This window comes from Sparus aurata, chromosome 16 (genome assembly GCF_900880675.1).
Source record: "Sparus aurata chromosome 16, fSpaAur1.1, whole genome shotgun sequence".
Lineage (NCBI taxonomy): Eukaryota > Metazoa > Chordata > Actinopteri > Spariformes > Sparidae > Sparus > Sparus aurata.
In genome coordinates, this window is record NC_044202.1 from 6,238,164 (window position 1) to 6,257,166 (window position 19,003).

The 19,003-nt window shown below is 47.4% G+C and overlaps 1 protein-coding gene across 4 annotated transcripts in view; it reads left to right on the forward strand.

Annotated features, from left to right (window-relative positions):
• Nucleotides 1-2,661: 2,661 nt before the first annotated feature.
• Nucleotides 2,662-19,003, forward strand: part of trim9 (tripartite motif containing 9) — a 39,165-nt gene continuing 22,823 nt past the window's right edge. For 2 of the 4 annotated variants that reach the window (XM_030391368.1, XM_030391369.1), the window contains exons 1-3: nt 2,863-3,696; nt 16,388-16,483; nt 17,504-17,626. In XM_030391368.1, the coding sequence (XP_030247228.1) occupies nt 2,863-3,696; nt 16,388-16,483; nt 17,504-17,626 (1,053 nt within the window). Of the gene's footprint in view, nt 3,697-16,387; nt 16,484-17,503; nt 17,627-19,003 lie in introns of all 4 variants that reach the window. The other 2 variants (XM_030391367.1, XM_030391370.1) reach the window with 2 other exon arrangements.

The window sequence follows — 19,003 nt, forward strand, 5'->3', positions numbered from 1 at the left end:
ACCGAGGAGATTACACGTAGAACAATGTCATCATGCCGGAGACGTCAGCGAAGCGCGCGTCCCAAAATAGCTGATGGTCTTGTAGCAAACATTTGGTTCGAATCAACACTGTGTTCGTCTAAATCCGGGGAAATATTAGCTCGGATAAACTCGCCATTTGTTGTGTGTTTTCCCAAACGTGAAGAGAATTATGAGCAGAAACATTATCAGCTGGGAAAGCTCTAATAAGACTAAACAAATTATATCTAATAACCGTGAAATATAAATGTATAGCTGTCAGCTTTTATCGCCAACTATCAATCCATGTTGTCTTTTGTTGTGCCTTGAATGAACATTACTCATCGCCCAATGAGATTATTCACAACTGCACTTTGATATGTTTATCAGCCGGCCTACATTCTGCTAAATGCCAGACTTATTATCTTTATGAGACAAAGACGTCCATATTAATGGTCCTGCTTTACAAAGTATGCAAATGCGATCGCACCGAGTGGCCCCGCGATGCCCTCCGTGGGTCTGAGAAAACAGGCAGTTCCGTAAAATGGGATTATTGCGTTAAATTCCCCAGCCGAGGAACTGAAAGCGGGAGCTCACGTTGCCATGGACGTCTCAGGGATGACTGAGGTATTTGGCCATAGAAATGGAGATGGCTCTGGATACCGAGAGAAGAGAAAAAAAAAAAAAAAACCTCTTTTGAGAGCAGCAGAGAGTTAGTGCTTTATCTTATCTCACAAGGTGTCAGTCTCCATGTTCTCCGTCTCCTCCAGGACCGGGACTGATCTCTGCTCCCTCGGCAGCTCAGACGAGAAGCTTTCCAGCGAGCAAACAGCTCAAATCTGGCGAGTTTATACCGAGCGGCGCGGAGCTGTTTGTTTTATTTGGATCTTGGATGAGGAATCTGAAAATAGTCTGTTCTGTTGCTGTCGGTCCAAAAAAGCAATGAAGTACAGTCTTTAGGATTTGTAACGTTCATCTTCATAATTCCTTTTCATGGTACATTATCAACACTGATCCACCAACCTGAGTGCAGAATAAATGTTGGGATTATTTCCACAAACTACAAACATGTTGAAACTTTTCTTACAGCGCCTTAAGTTTGGTTAAGTTTTGGCACAAAAATCACAGAGATCACGTTTTGGCTTTAGTTTCATTGCCACAAACGCAGCTAGAACATGTTCACAGTTTGTACAGTATTTTTTTTCCCCCACAAAAATGGCTGCAATAATCCCAACGGTGCCTAAAAATGATCTGGTTTTGTCCGTGTACCGAGCTGCATGGAGCTGTTTGGTATTTTATATTTGGATCCTGGATAAGCCATCTGAAAATAGTTCTGTTCTGTTGCTGTCAGTCCAAAAAGCAATGAAGGATTTGTAATTTATGTTCATAATTCTTTTTCATGATACTTTACGACACAGATCCACCAACCAGAGTGTTATTCTGCAGAATAAGTGTTGGGATTATACGTTGCTACAAATTTATACTGTGCCCGAGGTCTGGTTACGTAAAACCAGACCACAAAGATTTGTTTTGGCTTTAGTGTTGTTCCCACAAAGACGTCTGTAAAATATCCCATTGGTCGCTTAAATTACCTGGTTTTGTAACAACAAAGGACTCAATCTGAGGCGTCTCACCTGGCTGTCAGGTCCAACACATCTTCATACCGAAACAGCTGAAACATAACTGTGAATACTGGTTGTGTTTTCACCGGAGTTCATTTGTTGGTTGGTTTCTCAGCACAATCACACAAAAACTACTCAACGTATTGTTGGGAAATTGGGATGGAGGACAGGTGACGGCCATTTTTTAAAACTTTTTTGTTAATTTATCAGGTGATCAGTAGTGCATAGATCGATGACAACAACAGGCTTAATATGTAGGTGACTGGTATCTTTGAGTGAGTACAACGGAAAGTAAGCGCTCAACTACGTGGTTTTCTGGTTTTCTTTCAATCGATGGCGTGTTGGACCTTTTTCGTTTGGGAGTCCTTGAAGGCATCACCCTGGGCTTTAATCGGTGATGTTTAAAGTCTAATATAATACGATGGTGTGAAGAAATGCAGCCCTGGAGCAATTAAAGTTACTCTGCTAATGATGAATATATTGCATTTCTATGATTTAAACTACCAAGCAGTTTCTAAAGAATAACAATCCAATTTTGTAATCTGATTTCAAACAAAACATGATCATAAAACACTTAAATCCTATTTTAATGGTCGATAGACTCACTTAAATACTTTTAACTGGTAATTCAGGACCTTTAATTAATGATGCTCAGATAAATAATCTGCATATTTATTCCTCTACCAGACTAATCGTTTTAAGAGAGCTATTTTCTAAAACAATACTCTACTTATTTGGTTAATTTACCAGAACAATCTGCAGTTTATCTCTTATAATTTCTGCCTCATCCTAACAGATTATTAATTAGTGTTAATTGATGTTAATTGATGCGGTGTTTTAAGGACAGCCCCGCGTTGTTTCCTCTTGTAATCCTCTAAACAATCACGTCTACAGTCAGCAGCAGACTATCTGTTGTCGTATCTCGGTCTAAATCTCATCAGCGCGTCTCTCTCCACACTGACACCGCGCTCATCCAATGGCTGTTTGGAATCCACTGCTTGTCCAATGGCGGCCCGGTGTGAGCTGACGCCGCGCGCCTATTGGTGGAGAGTGTGCCGTATGGGTTCAGTCTGCCGATGCCTTTCCTCCGGTCAAGGTTGGACTCGCAGTGATCGCAGTAGGACGCGACTGGAGCGACGTTTACGCACCGACAGAGCAGCAGCAGCCCGACCAGCCGAGACTCCGCTGTAACTTCTACCTGATTGTGTTTTCAGAGGAAATCTCTCAGCTCGCACAGGCAGCCATGGATGAAATGGAGGAAGAGTTAAAATGCCCTGTTTGCGGCTCTTTCTACCGGGAGCCCATCATCCTGCCGTGCTCCCACAACATTTGCCTGGCTTGCGCTCGGAATATCCTTGTGCAGACCCCCGACGCCGAGTCCCCGCAGAGCAGCCGAGCCTCCGGATCCGGCGTCTCCGACTATGACTATCTGGATTTGGATAAAATGAGTTTGTACAGTGAGGCGGACAGTGGATACGGCTCCTATGGGGGCTTCGTGAGCGCTCCCACCACCCCGTGCCAAAAATCGCCGAACGGGGTGCGAGTTTTCCCCCCGACCGTCCCCCAGCCTCCGCAGCAGCACCTGCTCCCGCAGCCCGGCTCTTTGCCCCCGATCCCCCGCAACTCCTGCATCACCTGCCCGCAGTGTCACCGCAGCCTCATCCTGGACGACCGGGGGCTCCGCGGATTCCCCAAGAACCGGGTGCTGGAGGGGGTCGTGGACAGGTACCAGCAGAGCAAAGCGGCCGCGCTCAAGTGTCAGCTCTGCGAGAAGAGTCCGAAGGAGGCCACGGTGATGTGCGAGCAGTGCGACGTCTTCTACTGCGACCCGTGCCGCCTGCGGTGCCATCCTCCCCGCGGTCCCCTCGCCAAGCATCGCCTGGTTCCGCCGGCGCAGGGGCGGATAAGTCGCCGCGCAAGCCCCCGCAAAATCTCCACTTGCACGGAGCACGAACTTGAGAATCTAAGCATGTACTGTGTGCAGTGTAAGACGCCCGTGTGTTATCAGTGCCTGGAGGAGGGAAAACACGGCACGCATGAAGTGAAAGCTTTGGGCGCGATGTGGAAACTGCACAAGGTACGTGCGTAAAAAGAAAAAAGAAAAAAGGCTGTAAATGTTTGTTTGCGTCTTTTTCTCCGTGTGTGTGTGTGCGCGCGCGTGTGTGCGCGTGTGCGTGTGTGCGTGCGCGCGCGCAATGATTCATCATCCTCTGAGCTGAGCAACAAGTCCGCCCCGAATAAATGATTTGCGCTGTCTTGTCAGCTCCGCTCAGCGTCCGGCGGATCCACAGAGCTGCGTGAATGTTCCCGTCTGTCGCGTCGGATTTACACGAAAGCTCGACAATGCACAATACAGTAAGTGGGATTGAAAGTGAACCTCCGTCACTCACGCAGTTTGGGGGGGTGTGAGGGGGGATTCTGCTGTGTTTTGGGTGCGCAGAAACCTGGTCAGGAGGCAGCGAGCGGCTCTGCTTGAGATTCTGTTCACGAGTGGACGTCCAGGAGCAGGCCTCCTTTATCAACGGGGATCTGCCTCCACCACATCTGCTCTGTCTCTTAAAATGGAGAAGTTGCAGGGTGACCATTTGTCTCTGTCTCTCCATACATCACATTCCTTCACTCCCTCTCTTTCTTTCTCTCTCTCTCTATATATATGTTCCACTCCTTGACAACTCACAGGCGCCCTCAGGGATCATTAGGCACGGCTAACATTGGGGGCTTTAATAAGAGCCAGCAGTAGTGGAGCACAGATGCAGAGGCCCTCGGTGTGGACTGAGAAGGCTATTTTGGAAGCAGAGTTGTTGCAGGGCCTCAGTTTATCCACGCCTCTGCAGCAGCGGGGACCCCTCACCTCCACACACACACACACACTCAGCTTGCAGGATGTAGAGCTGGATATAGACGGTCTTCAGCACTCCTACACAGGTGGAGAGTGATGTGTAGCTGGTGGTAGCTCCGGGTTTCCAAGTGAAGGAAACAAAGATATGGTGAGTGTGTTCTGAGCTTCTGTGCACCCCCACACATACACACACACACACAAACGTGGCTTCTCCTCGTGATTTACAGTCAGAATTGGTCTCCGAAGCAGCCGTTTTAAGCGACCTCCAGCGCAATCATCTCTTCTAGATGGCGGTCAGGTAGCGTGTCACCTCAGATGTACGAGACGATTGTGAAATTGATGGGAAAATCAGAGGGGGGGGTTGATCATTTCGCTCACATCGAATTGCCATCGCTTGAGAAGTTTGCCGACCTCTCGCGCTTCCATCTTTCTCTTGGAACCGAAATTGGAAGAAGGAAAGAAAAAAAAGAAGAGCTGGAGGAGCATTTTTAGAAACCAATTGACGGTGCCGGGGAGGGGGGCAAGTGTGCCAGTACGCAGCCTGCCGCCATGTTTTTGGCTCCTTTTGGTGACACCTGCTTACTCCTGACCTGTTATCTGAAGCTGGCTGTGACAGATGGCAGAGAGCTCGGAGCTGGCAGCGGTAGAGATGGGCATCTTTCGGAGCTTCGGGGTGTTCCTCACATAACTCACCAGGGGGAAAAAAGAGGAGATTGTTTTCCGTACCCCGCGGGGGGAGGACACACTGTAGGTCCTCGAGCGTCACGTGTACTCGTACATAATGCAGCGTCGAAACTCGAGAAGCTCCCCAAAGCGGTGGCTTCCTGTGAAGTCTGAGTCAGCGGTCGACGCCACAGATTTTCTCATGTTTACTGGCTGTTAAACTCTGACGCGTGAGTCGAAATCTTCAGAATATGAAGTCAGATTTTTCGAGTTTTTAAGCGGAGCGAGAACAAGAATATTGCGACTGTCCCTTTTCTCACCCTGTGGTCACAAGCAGTGACGTGCGCAGACTTTTTGAAGGGCAGGGGCGAAAAGAAGGGCACTTTAGCACGCGTTTTGGCTCCCAAGAGGGCACTTTAGCGCGTGTTTTTGCTCCGAAGAGGGCACTTTAGCACGTGTTTTGGCTCCCAAGAGGGCAGTTTATCATGTTTCAGCCAGCCAAGGGGGCAGTTTAGTGTGTTTTGCCGACCAAGAGGGCACTTTGGCACATGTTTTCGCTCCCAGGAGGGCACTTTAGCACACGTTTTGGCTCCCAGGAGGGCACTTTAGCACGCGTTTTGGCTCCCAGGAGGGCACTTTTATGCGCGTTTTTCAACAATTGGGCCACAAGGCCCTTGTGCACATCACTGGTCACAAGTTTTAAAATGACGTTGTCGGCTTTTGGTATCACTGACGCAGCATCGATTGATTTGTTTTTGGCCGCTTGATGGCAGCGCGACAAAATGTTAAACGCAACACCGACACGTTTATTTTCTGATAAAGCTGTCGTGGTGAACACATTAGCAAACGGTTTCTTGACTCACACAACCAGCAAACACCTTGACTCGTGTCTCTGGCCTCCTGGAAAATGTCACTGCAGTGTCAACCTTTCATTCAACTCTGTTTTTGGACTGCATTCACTCAGTTCAAGTTCACTGTTGTTCAATGCGTGGAAGATTGTGTACAGTCGATTTTTAGAGCAGTAAGAGTGAATCAGCACCAGAAAAACGCGAAAGGCTCTTGGTTTGTCGCTATGAGCAGCATCTTGCACTAAACCTGGCATTTAACTCTTTTTATACGTAAAAACAAACAGTTGCTAGGCGGCCCTTTCGAAATCTGCCGCCAGTGAAGAGCATCCCTCTGATTGGCTGTTCAGCGAAGCCAATCAGAGCACGAGGCGGGAAACGGAATAAGAAAGGAAAAGCCTCTTGAGCGTGTCACTTTAGCACCCATGATTTCATCCATTTAGTGAAATTTCTCCTTATATTTCACCTCTGCCTCTCGACCCGCGCCGTTTGCAACCTTTTATGTGACGTATTCTTGATTATTAGTGGCCGTATTAGCAAGAGTGCTGTCAGAAAACACAGCTTCAACATGATCTGAGTCTCTCTCGCAGGCGCATAACAAACGCGCTAGTTGACCGTCGGCTGTGGTCCTCGCGGTGTGTTCGAGTGCAGCTGTTTTTCGGGAAACGAGCGAACACAACAGTCGGCCCTCATCGCTACCAGTTGTATGATGTTGGTTTGGTGCGTCGGCGGCTTGAGGATTGATTTTGGCCATACGCAAAAACCTTCTAGTATTCAAATCCACATACTGCATAGGCTTGAATCCATATACTTAGCCTACACAAATACACACGAACACAGACGTAAACATCTGTCTTCTCTTTATTCTCAAAGTGATCAAAGCTGTTGCCTGCTGTGTGACTGTACTGCTGCTGCATCACTGTCTAATATCCATGCAGGAAGTACAACAGCGAGACACTGCAACCTTGTTTCAAAGCAACGAATCTCCAAATCCGCACCTGCAGCATTTACACTCCAGCCCTCGTATCATTTAATAAGATCTCTTTCTATTTTCAAACCCAGATTTTTCTTCGTCTCTTTTTTTAATCTGCACCATCATCGTCCTCGTCCTCGCCGTCTCGGTGCGTTGGGACACGCTGTGCTCTCTCTCTCTCTCTCTCCGTCTCTGTGAAACACTTCTCTCTCTCTCTCTCTCTCTCCTCGCGCAGAAAAGAGTTGAACCACCTGCTGCCATGCCAACCGAATCCCTCTTGATGTTGTGCAGAGCGGCGGAGGTCTCTAAGATACCGGACCCTGCGAGGAATCCATCCCAGATGCTTTACAGGCTTTCCCCTCCGTCCTCCGCAGCACACGTGCGTCTGCGTGCCGAATTAAAACCTCGAACGCGACAGATCATTACTCCTGACGTCTTTTCAACTTTCCCTGCCGATCCCACGGGCGATAAAAACTGCAGCGTTTCATCTCCACCCCACCCCCGTATTTTCTCGACTGCGTGACCGTGTCTAAGCCACGTTGGTAATCAATTTCATGTCTCCGAAGTCGAGTTCGCTCACGAAAGACGAGTGGAAATTTAAGAGCTACGCAGTGTGACCGGTCCGGCTCTCGTCTGCCGCTTCGTATTTGTGTCAGGGGGGTTTTTATGTGGTGACGGGATGTCTGCGTTAATCTCCGTAAATCACGTTTAGAGAAGAGTAAAGGCGCCTAGAGTGTTGGAGTGGTGGTCGGCTCTTCGCGCGTGTCATCGGAAGGTCGCCTCACGCAGGACCCTTAATGCAATCTAGGCCGAGCTCCGTCGCCTCAGTGTGTTTGCCGGCAATTAGAGGTGATTAATCGCGCGGGAGATTCGGGGGCGTGCGGGAAATAAGTCGCAGATTGTGGCGGAAAATTAGTAATTTGCCCTCCTGCCACGGGGAGGAAAGATAACCAGAAGCAGCGGAGGAGACGTTAACCCGGACGAACCTGAACATTTCCCTTTGAGGTCTGCGTGCCTGCAGCGGGAGGCTGTTCAGAAGCGAGTTATCTGAGGAATTTTCCAGGTGATTTTCAGTGCGCACATGTGGATCCCTTTAATGTCACCCTGCGTTTGATCCTCCACCTCCTGACACAAACAGACGGCCTTGCGCGCCCCGACACGTAGCGAACACAGACGGATGCTCTGCTAACTCGCATCCAATATGCCCTAAAAAGCGGCCTAATGAGGACAGACAGAGCAGGTGCCGGGCGGAATATTAAGAGTCCCGGCGCGATATTGACGTCGATGCTGTCGGCTGCACTTGATTTGCTCCTGGATGAGCTACCTGCAGCGCTGCCCGAGCTCAGCAGGAGGAGAGGAAGAGCCTTGAAAAAAGGCCAGACTCAGGCGGCGGGATCCCCGGCCTTCGCTGCTGCTAATAGTAATGAGGCTGGCTGTCAGTCTGGATCCATTGTAGGTCCTGCTGTCCTGCTGTGCGGCTGCACAGGACCTGCACACAAAGACCAGCATGAAACTTCCCTGTACACATAAATAACAGGATGGTGACTTTGAATGTGAAGTGTGTCCGGCTTCTTTCTCATGAATTTGGTAGGAATTCATTCATTAGCGACCTGGATGTTCACAGGTGCAGTGAAACTATGGAGCCATTTTAAACCAAAAATGTGGTATCGGACCTTTGTTAAACAGTCGCGGTTTGGTTTGGTTTAGGTAGGAAAACATTGTGGTTTGACCTAAAATAACCACTGTAGAATCACGTACGTTATTTATGTGATGTAACTTCAATATGTCAGTGAGTTGAAATAACTCACTGTTGACTTTGAGTGTCACACTGGACACGGATGTGTTTGTTTGACCTGAACATCAACCGGACTTCCTCCTTTGCTGTTGTAATGAATACTACGGCCACAAGAGGTCGCTGCCTAACAAGAAGCATATATGCTGAAAACAGCAAGAGTGCTTTTGGTAAACACTTCACATTTGGGACAAATGAACAAGGAAGTCAAAGGATTGGGATCAAAAAACACGAGCTGGATCAATATTTGCACATAAACGGTGGATTAGATGTGCAATTCTAAATTTAAACCCAGCTCCACATTTTAGCCTCCTTTAGTTGGCCCACAACTTTTTATTGTTTTGATCAGCCGAACAGATCGACACGTTTGGTGACCAGCTGGTGAGCATCGTGGAGAGTTTAGCAGTTAAAAAGCCAGATTAATGTTTTTCCTGATACATTTGTAGACTAGCTGTCCAAAGCTGTGAGGAGAGTGATTGTTGGACTGGGATTCACCAAAACACAACTTTGCTAACACGTTTGTCCCAAAACTAAACTGCGTGAGCGCGATGTTGCTTTCCTTGTCTTTTACATCAGCTCATTTCTCATGTGTTTTTGACCGGTACAGGACTCTGGGGTGATTAGTGGGTTTAATGACACTTGTTTTTGTTGATATTCTCGGTGTAACTTCATGGGAATTAGCCCAGATTTGCGCTGTATCACCCAACAGCTTCCTGATGTGTTTCTCTCGTCAGTCTTTAACGCCCCCCGCTGAGTCCTACAGTCTCTCCGACGAGTCAATAGCGGCCCGGCGGCGACGACATTGACTAAATCTGTAAGTACGTCGTCTATCTGTAAGTGATTCCACGCAGATAAAAAAGACGCGGCTCCCCGATTGTTCGTGATAGAAGACTGTGATTCACTGATACGGGGATGAGACGGAGGGCAGAAAAGGCGGGACTGAGGTCTACAGAGGACGACATCTCGCAGCGGGGGGGGCTCGGATGTCCTCAAAGCCGTTCAGCTTGACGCTGCTCCATTACGGGCAGTGATATTTACCCCTCGAGCTGCCATGTCGGGAGATTAGCTGTGTAAATGTTAATGAAAGAGGGAGATAAAGAACGGGAGAAAATGAGAGCGGAATGACCCAGAATGCCAGGAGAGAGGAAGCGAAGCGGAGACGGAGGGGGGTAAATGAGGCGAGTCTGATGAGATACTCAACAGAATCTTTCATATCCAGTAGTATCCTTTTGCTTTTGCACTCAAGGTGTTTTCTTTTTTTTTTTGTTTTGACATATTTTTTACATAACTCTTCTGGGTGGGAGAACAGACCGGCTGAATATTTCAGCTTGCTCCAGGCGAGGGGGGAAACTGGAGGGAGATAAATGCCTTCAAAAGCTCCACTGTGCCAAGTTTCCTTTTGTGGCCCAACGGGGAAAGAAAAAGAATAAAATGCTTCTGTTCTTTTCTGTACATAAATGAGTCCAAACCCGAAGCGAGTTGTCAAATTCTTTCGGAGGCTTTGCTCCATTTAGAAAAACAGAATAACTGATTCTGCTCGGTTACATCTGGCTGCCCTAACGCAGGCAGCCCACATTAAATGGGGACACCAGCGGCATGAGAACGTGAGCGCGACCTGAAGTCTGCGCGGCGGATCATCGGGACGGGTTACATCATCGCCATCGCCGTCATCGCCGTCATCAACACAGTCATCGTTAACGTGACTGATCCGAACGATATGAGCGTCCGTGTCGCCGCCTTATTTAAAGAGAATCAAATCATTGCCAGGTGGTTCATTTAAAGAACGTCGCCTGGATACACGATGGCAACAGGAAACCCTTGTTTCTGATTGGCTGACAGGTGTCTTTTAAAAGTGTGCACCGGGACAAAACCAACAAGGTGTCCACGTTTACCGTCCGTGTCTTACTTCCCATCACATTTCTGTGAATAAACAGGATGTTCCCCTGACACCTGACACGAGCAGCACATCTTACTTCACCTACTATTAATATCCATAATAATTTAATCCGCGGCTTAAACAGCTTAGCGGATGTTTTTTTAAAATTGGTTCCGGCCTCAGGCCTTCAAAGCCCCCCCCACACACACACACACACACACACACACACTTACAGTCCATCAACACAGGTGTTTTGACTTGCTCTCTGAACAAACTGCGCTCTATTGACTTCTCTCTCTCTCTCTCTCTTTCTATCCTTTGAGTTTTCGCTGCACCTGTCAGTCAACTTTTCAGCACACGGAGCTCTTTTCTTTGTATCTTCTTTATCCTCCATTTTGTACGACTCTGTACGAACCAAGTTCAAACAGCTTCCACCACGGTGATAGAAAAACACCTGCGGGGGCGTGTTTGGACCTTGAAACTTCCCCACTCACTCGGCAGCCACTTGTAGAGCGGATAATGAAAGCTGTCACCCAGGAGTCTTTGGCACCCGGAGAGGATTTCACAATCTTTTGAGGAGGATAATTAGCAGATCGACTTATATCCTATTTGAACTTGACACGGAGATCAAACACATCCATTTGTCGACGCGTCAAAGACGGTTTAGAGGAGAGGATGAGGTTTGCGGCAATTTGAGGCTGAAGCTCAAATGTTAAAATCCAAAAAGTAGCAGAAACATCCTTTTTGAATTACCTTTAGGGGAGTTTTTATGCCTTTTATGATACGGTAATTGTTGCTGCTCCCCAAGCCACCAAAGCACCCCCAAAACATCATTTTTGACTAAACAGTTACCGCGCAATTAACCAACAAATGTGCTCTAGAGAAAGAAAATAGTTATTAAAGTATCTGAGAGGCTGCAGCGCTGCACCAGCCGGGCTGTTTCCTCCAAACATTTAGCAGCTTAGCATTACATTTATGAAAGAAGACGCCGTGTTGTTGATGGTAAACGTGTCATACAGCTAACAGTAACCAGAATTGTCCACTTCTTTGTCACCTGTGGAGAAAAGTCGCCAGACTCCCTTTAAGAAATGCTCAATTTTGTGAATTGTAGAGTCGTGAGGAACTTTATTAACTTCATGAAATGCTGTCTACAGAATAAATCAAACTATTTTGGCCTTCTTGTGAATTCGGCTAAGTTATACATGATGATATTTCTTTCTTTCTGTCATAAACTTGTGGCTTATAGCTCTACTCTTCTGTTGGCGGATGTTCATACATGGTCTGAATCGCATCTAAAACCTGAATCGATGACCTGCCGGGACCTTTTTCGTTTTCTTCCAAAATACCAACGCTTCTTCTCTCGACCACGTGCAGTCTGTTCGACGCGTTCGAACTTGATCGTGTGCAGAAGAAGACGCCGCCGCCCTCTCCAGATAAAATCCAGGGCTGACTAGAATAGATCACTTCTGCCCCATTTCCTGCTGTGCTGTCCCATGTGCCCGTCAAATAAGGACTCTGTTTCTCACACGAAGAAACTGTGGCAACTTTCAAAAGGCCCTCGGCTTTATTATCATCTGGAGTTTCACGGCTTTTCTTTGTGCGTGTGTGTGTGTGGATAGTTAATGACTTGCTCTGCATTATTGATGACGGCAGATATATGCGATGAATAATGCACCGGCCACTTAGGTTTGTGCTTCTGGATGACGGTTTCATATGGGATCTTGTTAAACACGGAGGAGAATCACAATCCGGCCAAATCTCAGCTCGTGCAGCACGTCGGAGGATGTAAGAGCTTAATTTTTTAACAACGGAGAGGCTCCCGAGACACGAAACATCATCATGTCGCCCCCGCTTAATATTTCAGAGTGTATTCTCTGAGGGCTGCGGCGACGCGGGTAAACAACCGCGAACCTTTCATGTGCGAGTCTCTGGTTGCTGATACTGTAAGGGGGGGGGGGGACACAATCAGTCATCAAGCTGCGAAAAATCACTTTAATCTTTCTGTTTTCTCCCATCAAAGGGCACTAGCGGAAGTTTTCCTTCACCAGAATTTGACCTCGCTCTTTGTTTACATCTGCTTGCAAGGTGTGTTACCGAACACACGGGATTAAATTAGGCTAAAGAGACTGTTTAAAGAACCCCGGAGAAGGTGCTTAACCCTGAAGCTGTGAGAAGGAACGCGGCGCTTCAAGAAAAAATTCTCAGAGAGGAAACGCAGCCAGGAAAAGTAGGTTACGGGAACCCAAAATCTATCTTTGCCGCGGAAAATGTTGGAACGTTTTTTTAGCGGATGTGTGTGCGTTTCTTCATCGGCTCGAGGAGGAGTAGTTTTCCGTCGCTGCGGCTTTAAGAGCTTAGCTGTGACATTACACCTTCCTCCTCCTTTTTCCTTTTTGCACTTCCCACTTCCTAGTCGGGGGCTTTAATCCAAATTGGCTCTGACGCCGCTCTGACATCCTCGCTTTTCCTGTGACAGATTGGCTAGTTTTGCTCGGCCACGGAGAAGGGGGGGAAAAAAAAAAAAAAAAACGAAGCGTACCAAATGGCCCTGGAGCTGCTGGTGAATTATTCATGCCGTGCACGTGTTCCCACTCGGCTTAATTACTGAGATGATTAGTGCTCCCAAATAGCAGGACATCCTAAACCCCCCCCCCACCACCACCACCACCTCAACAAATCCTCCATAGCTCATTGCAAACATTCCAGTATCCTTTTTTTTTCCTCCGCTAATATTGCACGCTTTGATTTCCCTAAACAAGCTTGTATTCATGTTGCATCAGCGTAAGTGGAAAACTGTTGAGCGCGGCCTTGAATAGGCCCTCGAACCACCAACAGCTCTCATCGTAGGAATAATTGGGACTGTTTCCTCAGAGTTTGGAGGGTACGATCTTCTTTCCAGTACGCGAAACTTGAAGCAAAAGTGTCGGGGATGTGTTTATCTGCTCTGAAGTAAGCTGAAAACAAAGTTTGACAACCAACAATGAAGCTGTGGACTTAACCCCCGTCGTGCCCTTTCAACACATTGTGTCTGTTTTATCCACATGCCGACCTTCCAGCCATGGCGCCGTTGTCTTGACCAAGCAGGAAGTAGCCGCGAGCCGTGTGGAAATAAAACACTCGCACGGCACGTTTTGACCTGGTTCTGATGAGCGAGCTCTGCAGGCTCTCGCACAGACACTGTGAAAAAACGCCTCCAGACAATCAAGTGCTTTTTTTTTCATCTCATCTGCTCTGTCACTGAACACACGCCGACTGTTCGCCGGACAAAGCAAGCGAAGGGCCGGCGCTCCCTCGACGTCCCTGCAACACGGAGAGGAAAATGAGAAGCTGAAAGGGAAAATGGATTCAGGTTTAGGACGGCTGAAAGGTCAGGTGTGAGTGACCTGACCCGAGCGTTCAGGATGAGTGTGAGCGGCAGCGTCCTGAAACGATAATGGCGACTCAGTGATCCAAGTGAAATGGAGCTTGATTTAGAGACTGAAATAGGCTCATCTTCAAAGATAAGGCTCAGCTGGAGTATCTTAACACAGCAGGAGGCAAAGGATGCAGAGAGCCTGCTTTTGTTTTTTTGCTATTTTGGGTTTTAATTCAACATTTCAAGTCTGATGCAATCATTTCAAGATCATCCAAGCCAAGAAATGTCCTGAATTTTAACTTGTGGTAACACTCCAGCTAAGAAATAGTCCGACGCATCATTCCTCCCATCAAATTGACGCTTTTCACTCATTTCCTTCCTTCACTTCCATTTTTTCCTTTCCTGCAGTGTGTTGTATTTGTTCTTGAGAAAGTTGAAAAGTTCTGGAGAGTTAGAGAGGTCAAAGTCCACTGCCACAGAAGCTCCTCTCTCCCACAGGAAACACTGCTCCTTAAATGCCTCGCCAGTAGTCCCGCCTTTAATTCTGTGACTTTGTGACATCACGCTACATCACCATGTAGCACATTTGCATGATCTATGCCTTGTGGCTAGTTTGGTAGGTAAAAATTGATTTAGTACACCTGCTGTTCTTGCTCAGGCATGTGCGAGCTGACCAATCAGAGGACAATGGACCGGATATTTATCTAATCAAATTGCAAAATGTGAGAATTTGACGGGTTTTTTTTATGCATTTTATCAATTAAAAATAATCCAACATTGAGCACATTATCAGCTGCAGCTCTAACATCCATCTCCTTTAACAAGAATGGGAGAAACACTCATGTCGCAGCTTCTCATTCGTGCAGGTCTCTCGTGATGTTGATATACGAGCCCCAAGTTAACAAAGAGGAAGCTTTTTGAAGTCCTACACAATCCAGGAGAGTTTACATTCAGTCTTTGCTCAGCTGTTGCCCGCTCAGACTGTCCTACCCCCCCCTCAGTGCAGTGCATTCATGTTAGCGGCAGCTGTCATGGTTTCCCAAACGCCGATGTCAAAGGTCGGCTGCTGGCCCCCGCAGGCGGATTCCCGTTTGACCGTCTAACGTCAGAAACCAGGAGCTGGGTTGATACAGGGTTGTTTTCACAGATTTTTTTTCACTGTATCAGCTAGTTCCAGGTTTTATTGCCCTCTTCCGGAGTTTTTTTTTTTTTCCCCTTTCTTTTCTGTATCCCAGATAACGCCCGGTACCCTCTTTTCCTCCCAGGAGACAATACGCTCCCCAAGTTGACGGTTGTTCAGTCAACCGCACGATGTTCCCACAGGGTCAGGCCGCGTCCTCTCGCTCCGTCACCTCCCTGTTCACACAGCCTCGCTTCACATACATGAACGCCCCTCTCTTTCCCACCAACCAAACAGAGGCATTCATGTGTCATCGCGCTCATCCGAAAAGGCGCTTACTTCCCGTCACGTGCACTGTGCTCTGTGCACTGCGCTCTGCGTGGCCACGGGCTCTAATATACCCAAAAATAAAACCATGCAGCAGTCAAGTGCATTTTTTTTGTACGTAAGCTTTAGTTTTGAAATGTCATTGTGTGAGTGAGAATAAGGCTCGCAGTGATTTCTTGTCTCGGGGGGTTGAAGACTTTGGCACTTCAAAATGTCAGCCTCTCCGCAGCGATGAAAAGCAGCTTTGTTTCTAAATTGACCGCTGAGAATTTTTCCCAAACTTCAAAAAAAACGTTCCAATTCTCCTCCGTATGATGGATGTATATAGGTTGTGTTTGTGGCTTTATATTTGGATCTAACAGGGACACGCTGGCCTGGGAATCTACATCTCAGATATGTGCTGCTCAGGATGTCACGCTGGGCTGCCTGCATGAGTCCTTCCTGTCAATCCTCAAGGTCCCGTTAGGATTGTGTGTGTGTGTACATATCTTACATGGTTTGATGTGTTGCATGGAGCGAGATGTTGAGGTGGGATTTAGTTCAGGGGATATAAATCGAAAGACTCCTCCATCATCCCGACTCGACGGCTACAGAGAGGAGGAACCTGATTCGATCCTGGGTGTCCCGGGTGTTGTTCGGAGCTTGTGGTGCTTTTTTGTCGGCTTTATTGTTCCATCTCAGTTTGTCACCGAGCCGTCTGTCACACTGTTGGCCGTCTGCAACCTGAAGCAGGCAGCTACGGTTGTAATCGCGTGATAAATTCACAGTGCGATAAATGAAAACGTCACGGTTTCACGGTGTGTACGCACGAAACACCTCACCCAGATCACATGGGCCGCCTACACGATCGTTTTTCTTTTTGAGGTTTTGAAATCGATTTTTTTTTCAATCCCTATACGTACCTGCAGCACAGTTAGGGATACGTATACGCACGTAAAGCTGTTCATCTCTAACGTCCTCTCTCTGGGCTCTCCACAGGGTCAGCTGTCTCAGGCGCTCAACGGCCTGTCGGACCGAGCCACCGAAGCCAAGGAGTTCCTGGTTCAGCTGAGGAACAGCGTGCAGCACATCCAGGTACTTCCACCCACACACACACACACACACACACATGGCAGACACACGCGATCCCGGTCATAATCTCTCGTCCCCCCTCTGTGATCCCAGACTGTCCCCCTCACAGCACGACACTGCAGAGACCGGCAGAAACAAAAAGGCTTATGGAATTATTTTAAGTGTCACTGTCGACATTTTGTAATCCCTGGCTGGGAGTGTGTTTGCTGTCCACCTACAGTGACAGGTGCAAAACACTATTTATAGGACACTGAATCTTCCTCGAGGTTCCCATGAAGTCTAAATTATTAATAATACCTCGCCTATACTCTGGCATCAGGCCCAACAGGAGTTAAAAAAAAAGCTGTTTTGTAAGTGTTTATAATGGTATTTTAGAGTGAATTCTTCCTCTAAAGCGTATGTGTGGACAGTGCGTCAGATACAAACTGTCAGATTGTAAATTGCGGCAATATCGGCGACGTTCTTTTCACTGCGTGAGTGAGGATATCGACCTGAGACGCGGCGTCCCTCAGTTTACAGTCTTGTGGCATCGCGTACTGAGTGTAACCACAGTATATCGAGCAGGGATGGATTCCTTCTGCTGTGTGCGGAGACAAAGCTGTGGTGAGCTGGAGAGGCTGATTAGAGGCGAGGAGGAGGAGGAGGAGGGTGGGATTAAATGCCCCTTGCTGATTATCGCCACGCAGCGGGACGACACTCCTCGGAGGGGGGAGATCCATCAAGGTGGGAGGACGGACTGAATCCAAATCACATACCCCTCATTTATCCTCTTAAGACAAACGTCGCCAGTACTATGAGTCATATTACCTCTTATACATTACACCATCACGTTCCCTGCAATGTTTTGTTGGCCAACATCCATTGAAAGCGTGTGTAATTAAGTCTTTAAAGGAACAGTTCACCCCTAAAATGGAGTCGCTAAAGACCGAATTTCAACTTTTAGGGGTGAGCTGATCCTTTGAGATGTCTCCCACCCCCCTGACAGTGTCGTGATTTTCCCAGCGTTTGTCTGTTGTGTCGCAGGAGAACGGCGTGGAGTTCGAGGCCTGCCTGGTGGCGCAGTGCGACGCCCTCATCGACGCCTTGAACCGACGCAAGGCCCAGCTGCTGGCCCGGGTCAACAAGGAGCACGAACACAAACTGAAGGTGAGTGACCGGACGCAGTCTGAGAAATATGGCGGTTTCTGCGATGTCCTTTTTCGTATCGACACTCCCACCTCCTCCTCCTCCAATAAAAGTAAATCTAACAGTATTTGTTTTTCAGGTATTTAGGGAAGGGTACGTTGAGTTTGATGTTATAGTGGAAACTGTTGGCTCCACTGACGCGAACTGGAGGCAATTACTGCCCGGCAGGACGGAAACCGCTCTAAATATTAATGGTGTTCTTTAATAATGGATGGCCGCGGTGTGAAAGGCATGTTATTCAGTTTAATTGGCTGAAAGCGAACGACTGACGTGCAGCCATGTGTTTCACATCGCATTTCAAATTATCTAAATTATCTCGGCGTTTGGATGGTTTTCTCATAAACACCCTCAAAAAGCTGCAGGTGAGAATTCAGATTCAGCCGAGTTCGTTAAATAAAAGCGCCATATTTGTCTTTAGACCATCCGCGACACACACTGAACGGAGGACACATACGTAAGAGATGGAGTCAACACGAGAGGAGGAGGAAGAGGAGGAGGAGGAGGAGATACATTTGTGCTGTACAGCATCCAATTTCACGCCTGGACGCTCTGTAGAGTCGAGGTTTCACACGTGTAGGTGGTTCGAGAAACGCGGCCCGCGCGCGGCAACATGCTCGCACACTTACACGCTCACTTACATACAAACATACATACGCATATATACATTCTGCCCTCCTGTCGCCATATGTGAAATATTTAGACGTGGGGCGTCGCCTCATAAATCAAGCGCAGATTGGAAAACTCATTTCCATTTCATCTAGGTTTGGAAGAGGAGCCGCTCGGTACCCGTCAGCCCGCCCCACCTGCTGGAGACGGACGCTTCTGTAGAGCTGCTGCTGTAGTTTTATGGCACCGCAGTTTTTATAGCTGCTTTTTGTCTGATTGTAACTGAATTCATCTTTTTTTTTTTTTTTTGAGTAGCTCGACATTTAAAGCAACACATCATCTTTAGGGGGGGGGGTAACGTGCTTATTTGCTTTTGTGAGATGAGACTTAGTGTCGTCATCACCGTGAAGTCAACCACAGGGTTCGTACACATTTTTCAAGGTCAAATTCAAGCACTTTTCAAGCACTTTTAAGGGTCATTTACACAATTTTCCAGCACCTTATCGCTGGGGTAAAATACATATCTACAGGAATATATATACTTTTGTTCTTTTTTTCACTTTTTATCACAATTATGTACATTGTATTATGCTGTAAACATCTAAAATGATGTTTCATAATAGCAAAAACTTTAGAAATTAAAGAAGAACACAAAGTTTTATCCAAAAAAAGGGAAGCCACTTGGCGTTCTTCAGGTACACTTGCATTGGGACAAAGAGAGACCTGAGAACA